The following is a 14,481-nucleotide window of genomic DNA, read 5'->3' as shown; positions in this document are numbered from 1 at the left end:
TACTGTAACATGCAAAGCTAAACACTGGGTCACCTGCAGGATCAAGTTGTAGAGTGTAGGAAACAAGTGTTGGATTCATATCGCTTTTTTAATATATGTTTGCCAGTGGAAAATTTTACTCACATGATTTTTAAAAGTATTCTGTTGATAAGTTAAACTAAATCTTGACTATGGCCTCTGTTCCACCTGTATATGAGTTCTGGAGAAGAGGGTAAGTGGGAGGAGAAGAGAACAAAATGAATCAATAATAACAACCTCTCAATTTACTTCAGATCCTAGTAATTAGTATTTCTGTAAATAGTTAAAATAGCTTATACAGATCCAGGTATTTTATTGGGGGTAAAAACTCCCTCTTATCTGAAAATTTTTCAATGTAACTGTTTAGATAGTCTCAGTTTCCAGAGATTTATAAGTAAAATAGATGATCTCAACTAAATTATGAATTTTATTGGCTACTGTGAAACTGGCACAGTTGTGAATCTCCTGAGCAGAATTTTAAGCACAAGTGACCTAAGGTTAGCAAGTAGCTTGGAAACAGGCTGTAGATCAGCCAATGAAGCTTATGTAAAACAAACCTCAGCAAAATGCACTAGATGTGTTGAAAATTTGTTTTAAATTATTAACACCTATTGCTGTAAGCTCTGACATAATAAAATATCCAAATAGAAATGAAGGATGTGAGAATCAAAAGAAAATCTACATATCATTATGCTCTTTAAAATTATTATAATATAAATACGAAATAATCCACAGGACTTAATTAAAGCCAAATAAATCCATGGAAATGGTAGCACACTGTAAACTGGCATGTGTCTGGGTGATCTGTGACAGTATGATACTTTCATTTAACTCTGCATTAATCTTGAGATAATTAAGTTAAGCACATTAAGTACTATCACCAGTTATACTTAATACTATTTACACAGGCATTAGATATAATACAGAACAGGTTTTCTTCTGACAAACATAGAAGTTTCTTCAAATTCAAGTAAGTATTTTAAATATTCTTAAAGGAAAATCAGCACCATTATTTTAAAAATGTGTACTACACAAATCATTTAAACATTTTAAAACATCTTTTTGCAATATTTTATGATTGCAAGACTCCTATACATTTTCTGCTTTCTCAAATAGATCAGAAAAATATTTTTGAGTAAAAACACAGCTCTACAAAAGGATTCAGCTCATTCTCTAATGCTGTGGTTAAAAAATAGGTGTAGCATACATAGCAGATGCAGCACATGTATAACCTTCTCACTTTAAACAGGATAACTCACAAGCTCAACATGCTATATAAATTTAAGCATTCCAGGGAATCATGCCCTGATTCAACACTTAAGTGTCATAAATTATACACTACTCAAAGATACCGCCTCCAGTCTATGAGGCACTGTTAGTCACAGATTTTCAGATCTACTAGGTTATAACAGGATTTGATATTCTAATTCTAATTTGCCTTCCTTCTGCCTTTAAAGTCTCTAAAACCCAAAAGCCCAGTTTTTAACACCAGCACAAACTACCAAATAACGTTGTGGATTAGTACTCAATAACCGTATACTACTTATTTCTCACAAGTCCATCTTGCTGCACACATGTTCTTCTTGTGAAAGTCAACACAAGTTGAAGTTACTCTTCACATTATTCCATGTGACAATACATAGGAAACAGGTGATCCTATTCAACCTCACAATAACAAACTATGCAGAGATAGTCTTTATTTTCTTCAAGAAAGTTGATACCTTTTTTTCGCTGTAAAGTTCCAGTCTTTACTGTATCATAGGATCCTGAGATGTAAGCATGGATTTGTTATCAATTGCTGAAATGGAAGATTCTGTTAACTTCCTAAATTGTGTAGTTTACAAAAAAAATGTCATCTTCTGTCAGATCTTGGAAAGTTCTTTTAAAGGGGGAACTTCATTTTGCCATCCTGGCCAAAAGAAACGTCTGTCATTTCTTCTCCAGATGGTTCATCCCTGGAACTTTAATCATTTCAAAAGCCTCTTTTCCAGCAAACAATAAAAGTAATTTTCAATGTACTCCTTACATTTAAAGGAACTGTTACTTTAAAGCACAGAAGAGCTGTTTGCATAGCTTTCAAAGTAAAAATGAACCAGTTCTGAAGTAAAGGGAAAATGTCTATTTCTTCCACTTATATGGCCAACAATAACTTCTACATTCTGACAGAATCATGTGTATACTGGCAGGGAGGGTAGTTTCAAAACACTTTATCAGGAAGTCCACAATTAAATAAAAAGCAGGCTCCCCAGATACTGATCCAAATTGATGTACTCCAAACTTCACGATTGGCCTTTTGTTTCAGACGAAAGAACTAAGTTTTAAAGATAGTTACAGCTCTTTTCTCCACCAAGAACAACAATTCTATTTTTCCAGTGTAGATGACTATAATAGACATGAAGAGTAACTGAACAGAGTTTCCTTGAAGGAGTGAACTAATATTTTTCTCTCTGAAAAGAACTGAATACCAAAAGTACTCACCTACTTCAGAAGATTTAATGTACAGGAAATAGTTGTCTCATTTACATTACACAGAAAAAAATCTCAAGTAGAATGCATCCCATACTCTATCTCAGTAGTCTCTTAAGGCCATGCAACTGAAAACAAAATGTATCTTCTGCTTCTGGACAGGGAACTTTTTGTAAAATTAATATAGGCAAGAAATGCGTTTATCTATTGCCCATATAGCAATTCAAATCAGAAACTGTTAGAGGACATTGAAGGTGAATCTATGACACATAACAGACCAAGCAAGACAACATTATTCTCACCACTATTTCACCTGCCTAAAAGTAACAGCAAGAAGTCAAGTGTGTGAAAGTAGGGAAGGTGGGGAACTCAGCACATGACATGCAGAAGATTTACTATTCTTTGTAAATAACATTTTCATGTCCATAATTGACCAAGACAAAACAAAACAAAAAGGCAGTTAACATGTATCCTGAAGTGACCCGAAACACCTTTTTGCTCCTAAATAAATTCCTTTGCAAATGTGAAAGAAAACAAAGAGTGTACCTAGTGTGATACAGCAATAATAAAATGGTATCATGGTAACAGGACATATCCATAATTTTAATTAATACATTTTCTTTGTCATTATAAACAAAGTTATCTATCTATGGGTCGAAAGGTAGATACTGTAACTATTTTGATTTTATATAAATCAAAATTAACAACAAGCTGATTAAAAACTCATTCTTTTAAAAAGGACTAAAAAAGAAGCTTTCCAATATTGAGTGTTTTCAATGATCTTGCCAAAGTCAAGATCAGTAGCCCAAAATTCCTGATTAAGACCATCCTTCTTTACCTCATCCTATTTTAAATAACATCCTGGATGGGCTTCCAAAGCCAAGACCTTAGTTAAAGAACCAATGATAATCACTGCCTTTTGAAAGCATGGATTTATGTCTCAGCACTATGGGACTAGCTTTCTCCATTTCATTTTAAAGTCAGATAAATGAACACAGGGAAAAATACTTTAAGACACTTTTGCAAGATTACATAAAGCAAAGCTCCCTTTTATGTGCAGCTGACCTCAGCAACTGGCAAATGTGCATCCTCTCCCCCGGCTCCATAAGTAAGATTCAGGGTCACATATTTTTTAGAAATGTACAACTTAGACATGAGCCACTACAGCCCAGCTCTCTATCTACAGCTACAGAGGTTAGATTTCTTTTAACTCTAGGTTGAAGTACTCTTTAAAGTGTTTGATAAATCAAGAGCACAAATCCACATGGAAACAAGCTCATTCCTTCCCTGCCTGTCCCCATCCTGACAGTAGTGTCTTGGATGCACATAGAAAGAAATAGGGTAAAAAAAAATGCACGTGTAGTGGCAGGTCAAACTTTGACAAATGTGTTGCTTTTCTACGAAACGAAGATCTACAGTCAGCTCTGCATAGTAGGTTACCAGTCAAGATAAAAACTACTTCTGTAGAAGTAATTCCTCTGATTATGAAAATGTCTTTAAGACTGACAAAACTCACCTTAAGCAACATCCAAGGTTTTAGACGCTGTAAACTACAAATCACGTAATATCATAGCTTATAACTGGGTTTCTAAGAATCTACTATTAATTTACAAAAATAACTTTTAAACAACTCTACTCCCAACTAGGTTTCGTATCTAACTTTCATCAGCGGTATTATGATCTCAGCAGTCTAGACCTCTGTATTAACAATGAAAGACATTAATACAAAATATTTATCCAAGTACGTGACAAAAGGAAGCTTAACTTTCTTTGATGAAGGAATGAGAAGTATAGGTCTCTAAATAATTCAAGTAAGATTAAAAATACATTTCTTATTCAGCAGGTTTTTCTCTCAATATAGGATGTGCTTTTTATTTATCAAAGTGACCTCTGAATGTCTGACAGATCAGAAGAAAAACACTAACAGCTCCATCACTACCACCTGCTCTTCTTTCCCCCACCACCCTTATACACACATTGTAAGAAACCAGCTAAAAAATGCATACACTATGCATATATTACCAGATATTTTGACCAATTACTTACATCATACTTTGCAATTCTGGCGTAAAGCTCGTTGATTTTCTTCCACTGCTTGAAGAGGCAACGGTTGACATTGGGCTAGCCACAGTGCTGCTCATCTGAGTAAACAAATTAAAAAACAGCACTTAGAATACTTTACTTCAATTTTAAAAAGGGGACATGTATGTTTCAGACTAGATATGCAAAAAGGGAACAAAAACTATTTGGGGTAGACTTGAATCTAAAGGCTCTACTTATAAAAACAAGCCTATCTAGGATACTCTAGGAACATGCAAGTTGATGTTCACTCTAAGGCAAGTATTGTAAAGCACACTATTTTTTAAAATATCGTTTAGTTGTATCCTAGGATCACCAATAGAAAAATGTTTGGATAAAAACACTGTTATCCTGGAATTCATATTCATAGACACTAGGATCTAGCTACCCAACCAACTTCTTATATTTCTGCAGTATTCTAAGCACCAGTAAATCACGCTCATACTCTCTCCATTGAGACTAAGAGGAGTAAAACAGAATCTCAAAAAAAGTCAAACAAAACTTGATGAGCACTGAGATCATGTCCTTCCTTCCTAAAACACCAGCTTTATGTACATATATTACTTAAGTCTTTAAAACAGCAATACATTAGAGTGGGACGTGAACATCTTCATAATACTTATGGCTTAAGGTACTATCTTTATCCAAAATATTTTACAGATTTTTTTAATACAAATTTGTCGTTTAAAAAACCCCAAACTAAACTAAGGACATTTCTACTCTTAATCCAAGAAGAAATCCATGCATATACATTCTCCCTTCAATAACAGACAAGTTAAATGTTTTTAAACAATGTAATTTTTAAAAATAATTAAACACTGAGAAATCAAAATTTATCTAATTATGAAAAACTCTAATTTCAAAATAGGGAGTTTAATTTTTTTCCCTTAAGGAATTTTTAAAAAAAGAACTGCACACATTATTTCAGCCTCCTGATAAACAGGATATATTATCACTACTATATTCCTTCCTCCTCCAGTTTACTGCACACTAATAACAGTTGAGTTGTACTGCTTACTCCTTTTACTATCAGTAGTAGTAATAGTAATGACATTGAAAACCATATGTTAATACAGTTTGCTTTGCTGCAAGACCTCTAAAGAGATTCCAGCTTTCTCCACTTTTGAATTTTCAGGTTAAAATGGACTTCTTTTCTATAAGAATCTAAAAGTACACAAGCAAATTTATATTAAATACCCTTAAAAGCATCACTATCAATCACAATTATTATCCTTTGGCTTAAGAAAATGTGTAATACAAAGCACAAGACACCTTCCAAAAGCAAGAATTAGTGCTTTGAAAGGCTAATGACATAACAGCTTATGCATGAAACACAACAATAAGAAGTGGATGCATTCAGGTATGTTTACTTTTTAATTAATGCTTTCAAGTAAACTTCACAGACTTCTGTTCATCTTCAAGCAGATGCTAATTGAGGTCCCTATCCTGCAAGCACTTACACTCATGTATAACTTTAATCACAAGTTTACTCCCACTAAATCTGATTTTAATCACATCAATAGTTATACACCAGGCTTAAGTGCTGGCAGGATCCTGCCACAATCAGCAGTTACCAAGTAGTCAATTAATCTAAACAGTCAAATTAGTGAGTTTAAAACAAAAAAAAAAAAACAAAACCGCAAAACACTAAGCTAAAAAGCATATATAATACAAAGGAAGGTGACACAGTATTTCTACAAAAGGTCTATGTATATATAGGAAAAGAGCAAAGAGGAAGCTCCAATAGTACTCACCAGGAACAGCCCAAAGATTTGAAAATTTATACTTTACTGTTCATTGTTTGATTGGCATTGATTACAATTCATTTTAGTAGCAATATTTTACATACAATATCATGGTACCAACATTCCAAAATATAAATCAATACACTGTGAATTCTGTATTTTACTCAGACTCTTAGGAAAGTACCTAGGGGAACACCTCAGTCAATACTTTGTAAAACAGTGGTAGAAAAAGTCTTGAAACATACCAATCATATGCATCCTCAATTTTAAACACTGAATAACATCAAAAGATTTAACAGTTTTAAAGTTTATTTTCTATTTTTGAAACTAACTACATCATTTAAAGCATATGGCTATTTTCTTTGCACATCCATGGCTGACATTTTGCTTTATCCATGAGTTTCTGTTCTGCTAACTTATGAAGCATCCTCTCAAAAATTCCCAAAAGACTTGGGACTGTTTCACAGTTGTCTCCACACACTTAACAGTTGAGATTCGTGTGTGTCCTGTTTTGGAGTAAATTTTTGAGTCGCTTCCCTCCAAGTGGACAAGAATAGTTTAATTTTAAAAAATTTAAGGACTGCACATCTGTATCAGTAGGTTTAAGAGTTGAAAGCTTATCAGCTACTGCTTCAGTAAGAACTTGGTCTTACTATTGCAATCAAATGATTTAACTTTCAAATCAAGCAGGTGTACAGCATTTTCTTGACATTAAAAAAACAACAGCTTGTCAGACTTCATCAGACCCTTTACAATAATTACTTCCACAGCCCACATTTTGTTTGATGGTTTAGATAATTAACTTCTTTACACATCAAAGTCTCATCATCCGTATGTTCTATTTCCTTTCTTCCGGACATTAAAAAAAAAAAAAATCATTCAAAAGCAGAAGTTTTCTCAAATCAATTTTCTTCAATAAGTACAGTTAACATGGAACTGAAAAGCCTACTGTAATCTTCAATGGGTCAATATACTGTATTTGTTTTAGCTCCAAACTGAAATGCAGCTGTTTGCCATATTTTACAAAATGAATTCAGATGTTCAGATTAGGTCACAGATTACTTCAACATGTCGTATTTTGATCATGAACTCTGGCAAGAAAATAACTTTTAATTAACACTATTTATATTAGTAATTACAAATTCCTATCAAAATAGGTCCAGTTTTAACAAATTCTTTTCCCACAATTTCCCACTAAATACTGCAATCAAATGTAAATTAAAATATATATTAAAAGGGATATCTAATCATTAATATACATAATTAAAAGCATCTACTACAATCTCAATGCCTTTTACTTTAATGTAACAACAGTTCCATCTAAATCACTAGAATAAATAAGTTCTCAGTTCAGGGAACAAAGTTTGAGTAATTTTTACTCAAGTGTATTTCCATCCTTCTCACTGAAGTAAGATACCTGGGCAGGCTTTGGTTTCATAAGCAATCTTTATATCCATAACCACTCTGAAATTATCAAGCAATACTAACTAACACTGATGTTTGTACTATCAGTAAGCAAGCTGTGTAACCCACCTATTTAATCAAGATTGAGTTGAGAGACATGCAAGAATTTAAATTTCACTGCTCCTAAAACTTGAACTTAATATACAGGTTATACATTTAGCTAGTAACTGCAGAACACCAAAACATCAAGCTATTTCGTATCATTTGGGAAATACATAAGAAGTCCTAAAAATATATTTCCTTTTTCTTTTCCATACAGTCAACAACTGTCTTTTGAAATATTACTCAAATAGTTTCACCAGAATGCCACACGAGGATCTAAGAGAAAGGTACATCCAATCAGTAACTCCAGAACAGTCCTTCAGTACATCTGTTCAGTAGTTGACCTAAGCTCAATCAAGAAGGGTAAACACTAATATTACTACAGCTTTCACTTCATTAAAAAAAAAGGGATTCCATATAATATCTCTGCCATATGAGAAGAAGGTGCAGAATTACAAAAAAAAAGCAGTGTCCCTGTATAATTTTTGTATTAATTAACACATTAAGAGAATAATTTACTGTTATGATGACTTAATTCAAACATACATCTAGTGTGGTTATTGCATCAGTCCTCTTCTTTTGCCTTTCATAAATACATTTTGCATATAACCTGAAACCATGCAAAAATTTAAAGACTGACATATTATCATTTATATAAACTCAAACAAAATAGGAAGGAAAAAAAAGCCAAGACAACTATGAATTAACAAAAAATTAAAATTAATGCTTTTGTTTTCACACACTTCTATTTCAGAGTAATTAGATGGACTAGTCTGTTACCAATGAGTATATTACTGCATGCATGGCCTCATAGGAAGACAAGAGAGTGTAAGTTTTCCTGGACTGGAGATGTACAAACTTAACCAATTGCAGGAAATACAAATTTCTGTTAGCACACTTCTTTTAAAAACAATACCAATCACAACTGTAAATCCTGTTGGACACATGCAAGACTGGCTTTCTAAGTCCATGCTCAAAATTATCAAAAGAAAGGAAAAAAATAAAGTTTATAAACCCAATAACCCATAATCAAATAGTGGAATATATATGTTGTTTTGCACATCACCCATTCTCCCACTAGCATGGAATAACTCAAAATTAAAACACTAAGTATTAAGTCTTTAAGTTCTCCTGAGCTGTTGCTGGAACTTGAAATACTATCAAGGGTCTCAGCACAATGCATGAATGACCTAGATTTTAAAACAAATGAATGATTCAAAGTATATAATGAAACTCCTTCATCATCCTCTAACCTGTTCTTTAATTAAAAAAAAAAAAAATCAGCTTCTTGAGTAAATGCCTTTGCTTATAGGCAGTAAAATTAATAACTTCCATATTCCCTAAATGTGGCCTCTTAAAAGCCATGCAGATAAAGCAAAGGCACAACCTTCAAGGAACAGCCAGACCGAATCCAGGATTATAAGCAATCTGTGGGCAGGCAGTGACACATCTGCATCAGGACTGCACACAATAATATTGTTCAAAGCTAGGGATGCAATCCCAGCTTGCTTTCATTTTTTTAATTAATTAACAAAGTATCACAAAGTGGAATGCATGCACTCTTCAGACTAAGGATAACTAATTACATCTGCTACTGCTGCTTCCATTTACTACCGGATAAACTAGATACTTAGGATAGTTTTTCTTTTAAAGTGAATACCAAAAAGAAATATTCATCTTACAGCTGTCAATGCACAGTCTAGGCTTCACTACTCAGACAAATACGCATTTCATCTTTAACTATGACACTCTTTCTTGGAAAGAAAGATGATTGGAAATCCTACATAAATACAAAGAATACAACTGAATGTCATTTGCCCCTTTACAATGACAAGGCAACTCAGTCATTCATTCCCATTTAGAAGTTACAGCAGAAGCATGTATGTGTAATAAAAAACAGCAAAATAAATTTTCAAACACATGTAGGCATAGATTTTGGTCCAAATAATAAAATGCATCTTTAAAACTGTCCTTTTCAACATCCCTGGAGATAAAGTAATCCTTAATGTTCATTTTCACATCTCTTAAGAAGGTATCTTTGTGCATTAATTTTAACAAGACCTTAAATCAAAGCAGTAAGCAAGCACTACTGCCTCTCATTGACTTTGCTGTCTCTAACCAACTACAGAATAGTTTGGACCACTGAAAAAATATTAATACACAGATGTGACTATTTTACTTGAGACTGAAAAACAATATAGCATAATATTACATAAGAGGTATGCCTCTACATCTGGAGTGTTTACAAGCACTGCTCTCAGTGTTTCTAACTCATCTAATCAGAGCTCTGTCCTTTCCCAAAAGCAACTTATTTATTTTTAACCAGGAAAGCAGCGACAATAGATGTCACATACATGACCACCTCCCTCTAAGTGGAAAATGCAGCACTTCTTGCATAACTCCATGACACACTTGGTAGTTAATGGCAACCGCAAATTAAGCACCAATGACTTTTTATTTCCTTCCTAACAATGCCTTAACAAAACAGCATAAAGCCCAAACAACCTGCAACAGCAAAGTTTTCACACCTAACATCACAACTTCCAGAACCTGTCTCATGAAACTATGAGTTTCTTTTTTCAAAAATGCATTATTTTAGTAGTATTCTAAATCTTCCATAATTATTTTTTAATAACTGTACCCACATGCAATTTAGTGACCGTGACTTTCCTGATGTAACTTCTGACAGCTTTCAGTAAAACAAATGCAAGGTGTGCTTGCAAGTCTTAGGAAAAAAAAAAAGGCTTTGTCACTGAGAATGTACATACTTGACTCCAGCATGCAAAGATGAACTGATCCCAAACTGTAACTTTCTCTTTACTTCTGCTTTTTCTGAAGAGTCAATTATACCTATATGAATACAGAGATGTCAGGTTAGTCCTGCTAGTATGCTTTACTGATCATCTGCCAACAGCAAATCCATTAGTTATCATGGTTCCTGACTACCTTCGGTTTCCTCTAACTTAAAATTTGAAGTTTCATTAATATAGTTCTTTGCCCCATTGCTGTCCTGAACTTAGGGCATCAATGTATGTATCGAAAACTCCTAATCAATTTTCTCCAATTTTTATTGTTGAATTGTTCCTCTCCTTTCTGAATTCACTGCTTGCCATCATAAGCCTCGACTCTCCAGAGCAGAAAGTGTCCACTTCCACTGTTGATTATTTGCACCCAACACAAGAAAAACTGCAGAAGATACAGCCATGATGTTAATATCAGTCATGAAAATTAGCTCTTAAAAAGTAGCTGTAACAGTAAATCAGTAACATTGAGGACACCAACCCAAATCACAGAACCACAGAATCTTAAGGGTTGGAAGGGACCTCGAAAGATCATGTAGTCCAACCCCCCTGTCAGAGCAGGACCATCTAGAGTAGGTCACACAGGAACTCATCCAGGTGGGCTCGGAATGTCTCCAGAGATGGAGACTCAACAATCCATCTGGGCAGCCTGTTCCAGTGCTCCATCACCCTCACAGTGAAGTTTTTCCTTATGTTTCTTTGGAACCTCTTATGTTCCAGCTTGTACCCATTGCCCCGTGTCCTATCATTGAGAACAGCCTGGCTCCAGCCTCCTGACATCCATCCTTTATATATTTATAAACGTTAATGAGATCACCCCTCAAGTCTCCTCCAAGCTGAAGAGCCCCAGCTCCCTCAGCCTTTCATCTTAAGGAAGATGCTCTACTTCATCATCTTTTTGGCCCTGTGCTGAACTCTCTCCAGCAGCTCCCTGTCCTTCTTGAACTCAGGGGCCCAGAACTGGACACAGTATTCCAAATATGATCTCATGAGGGCAGAGTAGAGGGGGAAAAGAACCTCTCTCAACCTACTGCCCACCCACCTTCTAATACATCCCAGGATGCCATTGGACTTCTTGGCCACAAGGGCACATTGCTGGCTCATGGTCATTCTGCTGTCCACCAGGACCCTCAGGTCCCCTTGACCTACACTACTCTCTAGCAGTTCATTCCCCAGCCTGTACTGGTACATGGGGTTATTCTTTCCCAGATGCAAGACTCTACACTTGCCTTTATTGAATTTCATCAGATTTCTCCCCATCCACTCCCCAGCCTGTCCAGGTCTTGTTGAATGGCAGCACAGCCTTCTGGGGTGTCAGCCGCTCCCCTCAGTTTAGTATCACTGACAGTGCACTCTGTTCCCAGACATCTCACTGTCGAAGATGATATCCAACAGGTTTCTGCTAAAAGGTATTCTTGTTTAAGATAAATATTTTTCTTCACTACTTAAGCACATGATTTTCAAAAGTACTTAACAATGTAGAGTCGTATTGATAATTCCTGTAATTTACCTGTGATAAGGTAGCAAGAGTTAGGCCAATACCTAGGAGCTTCAAGTCACCTCTTTCATACAACCTCTTGGCCTCTTTTTACCATTCTCTAACAGTTGAAGCAATTGTGTGGGTTAGAAACTTCACAAATGACTTTGTGAATGTTGACTGTAATCAAATATAATACTTCAAACGTATGCAAAATACAGGGGTAAAGAAAAGTCAAAGATTATTTATAAACAATAATTTATTCTTCATTAACTTACAAATGAACACTTAGTAAGATTACTTCAAATTAATGATTCCCTGTAGCAGTACAAATGCCAAGTATCTGCAACACAGATTAGAGATTTAATCAATATCATTTCAGTACCTTTGACATGCAGTTTTCTGATCAGCTCCAGACAGTCACTGCTGGCTGATTCCATGAGAACATAAGCCTAACTAGTTTCTTTTTCTTTGCATACTTTGTACATCTACACATTTAAGTATTTCACAATTAGAACAGGCACATCAACTCAATTAGTTTCTATGGTATAATTATACTGCTTGGGTTTGGCCTCATGCCTTAAAACACCCTTGCAATAATGACCTGGAAAGCCACTGTCTAGCAAGTCTCATTGCTTGAGGGCATGACATCAGAACAGCAATAACAACGGTAACAATCTTCAGTGTCACTCTAGACTATTACATATAAGTAATTCTTAAAACACTTGTAGCTTACTAAATCACAGCTTGCTTATGCTGACAAGTTACTAATTGACTAATCAAATTTCAGACAGCTCCACTCTGTGTTACTCAGAATTGAGCCCATGAGAGCAATTCAGTTGCTTATGACACTCAGAGGCTTAACAAATAATCTAAAGGCTACTGAATCATTTTAAACCTTAAGCAATGTTTCCAAAGCCATGTATTTGAAAAATCACAAATAAAATGCCAGTGAAGTAAAGAAGGATTTCTTGTTTACTCATCAGAGACGGTATTTGGATGGGGTTTTTTTCTGGCATTTTTTAGCCTTTTCTGGATAGACCTTAAGCTCTTCTTCAGAATCATCACAACTAAAAGTTGTTTTATCTAAGTGAAAACTAATGTTTTTCACAATTTTTAAAGACTGACAGAGATGAGGCCTTCAGAAAACCATAAATACTCTCACAGTCGGAAATTCGACTTTTAACATCAGCATTCCCACCTATACAGCAACAATGCTCAGGACAGAGAAACCAAAATAAAATAAAATCTTATTTCTGTAGTAGTAATGTGCAAATAACAAGTCTGTGCAAAGTCCACCACAGTTAACAGAAAGAATGACACTGCCTTCCATGTCACTTGGATCTGGCCAACAATGAAGAAAGATATGCAAAAAGGGAGAAAGGGAGGGTGTGCACGGCACCCTGCCAAGTAAGCTAGCACTGCCCAGATTGTAGTGCCTTAAGCCAAAGGGGAAGAGAGGCCTGTACCAAGAAAGAGAATGATGTGGGAGTTAGATCAAAGACTTCAAAAGAAAATTAAGCATATCACCAACACCACTGCAAATCTTGAAACAGATTCGCTCGTAGGAAATCAAATGTCTCACAATAAATCATTAATACTAATGCTGTACAGCAAACTTGATTGTCTGCAATGTCAGGTTCTTACCTCCCCTTCACACACAGGGTAATAAATATTTTGCATGTATATTGTCCTTTGAATTCAGAGACAACAAAGCATTCATTTGTATAATTTCTAGGACTGTATAAGCAATCAATCTGTACATAAGACGTACAAAAATATAGCTGGAAAGTGGCAAAACCACTTAAATCTACATAAAAGTATTATCTGGATTAGCTGTTATTTCTAAGTTTTAAAATTTACTATTATAAGGACTAATAATCTCTGTAAGAACTAGTAATTTATATAAAGAATATTGCACGACTCCTATCCATAAACCACCTCACCTGTCGGCACAAAAGAAATGAAATCCACTTCTTCGGGAGAAACAAACTACTGACATTTCACAGCATGAAACCGACAAGAAGAAATTAATCACACTCAACAGTGCATGGCATACTGCAGGCCGAAGCCTGGCCTCCTGTCATATAATTTTAAGCCTCCCATAACAGAAAAAAAAAATCTATAAACACCCTCAAGATTGGTTGCAAGACAACAAAATGAACAGGGCAGGGTCAAATGTGCGTAAACACCACCACAGACCGTAAGACAAACCGACGCAAGACTGAAATGTGGGAAAAGCTGCTCGCTGCGACCTCCCAGCAGCCAGCAGCCCCAGGTCAGCGCTTCCAGCCGAAATGGTATGGTTAGGAGGCTGCGGCGCCGAGGGTGAGCTGGCTGCCGGGTACCAGGCAGCATCGCTGCCTGGCTCGAAGGCAGGGCCGCCTCT

General features: G+C 35.4%; 2 protein-coding genes across 7 annotated transcripts in view; one reads left to right on the top strand and one right to left on the bottom strand.

Moving 5' to 3' along the window:
- RUNX2 (RUNX family transcription factor 2) overlaps window positions 1-14,481 on the top strand; it is a 150,386-nt gene that overhangs the window by 29,051 nt on the left and 106,854 nt on the right. The window lies entirely within an intron of this gene.
- SUPT3H (SPT3 homolog, SAGA and STAGA complex component) overlaps window positions 1-14,481 on the bottom strand; it is a 268,407-nt gene that overhangs the window by 253,269 nt on the left and 657 nt on the right. For 5 of the 6 annotated variants that reach the window (XM_061989512.1, XM_061989511.1, XM_061989509.1 and 2 more), the window contains exon 2: window positions 4,531-4,625. In XM_061989512.1, coding sequence (XP_061845496.1) covers window positions 4,531-4,625 — 95 coding nt within the window. Of the gene's footprint in view, window positions 1-4,530; window positions 4,626-10,582; window positions 10,666-14,481 lie in introns of those variants that run through there. The other variant, XM_061989510.1, reaches the window with a different exon arrangement.

Source organism: Colius striatus, chromosome 2 (assembly GCF_028858725.1).
Source record: "Colius striatus isolate bColStr4 chromosome 2, bColStr4.1.hap1, whole genome shotgun sequence".
Lineage (NCBI taxonomy): Eukaryota > Metazoa > Chordata > Aves > Coliiformes > Coliidae > Colius > Colius striatus.
The sequence above is the reverse complement of the archived record's forward strand: the minus strand, read 5'-3'. Positions and strand labels throughout refer to the sequence as shown.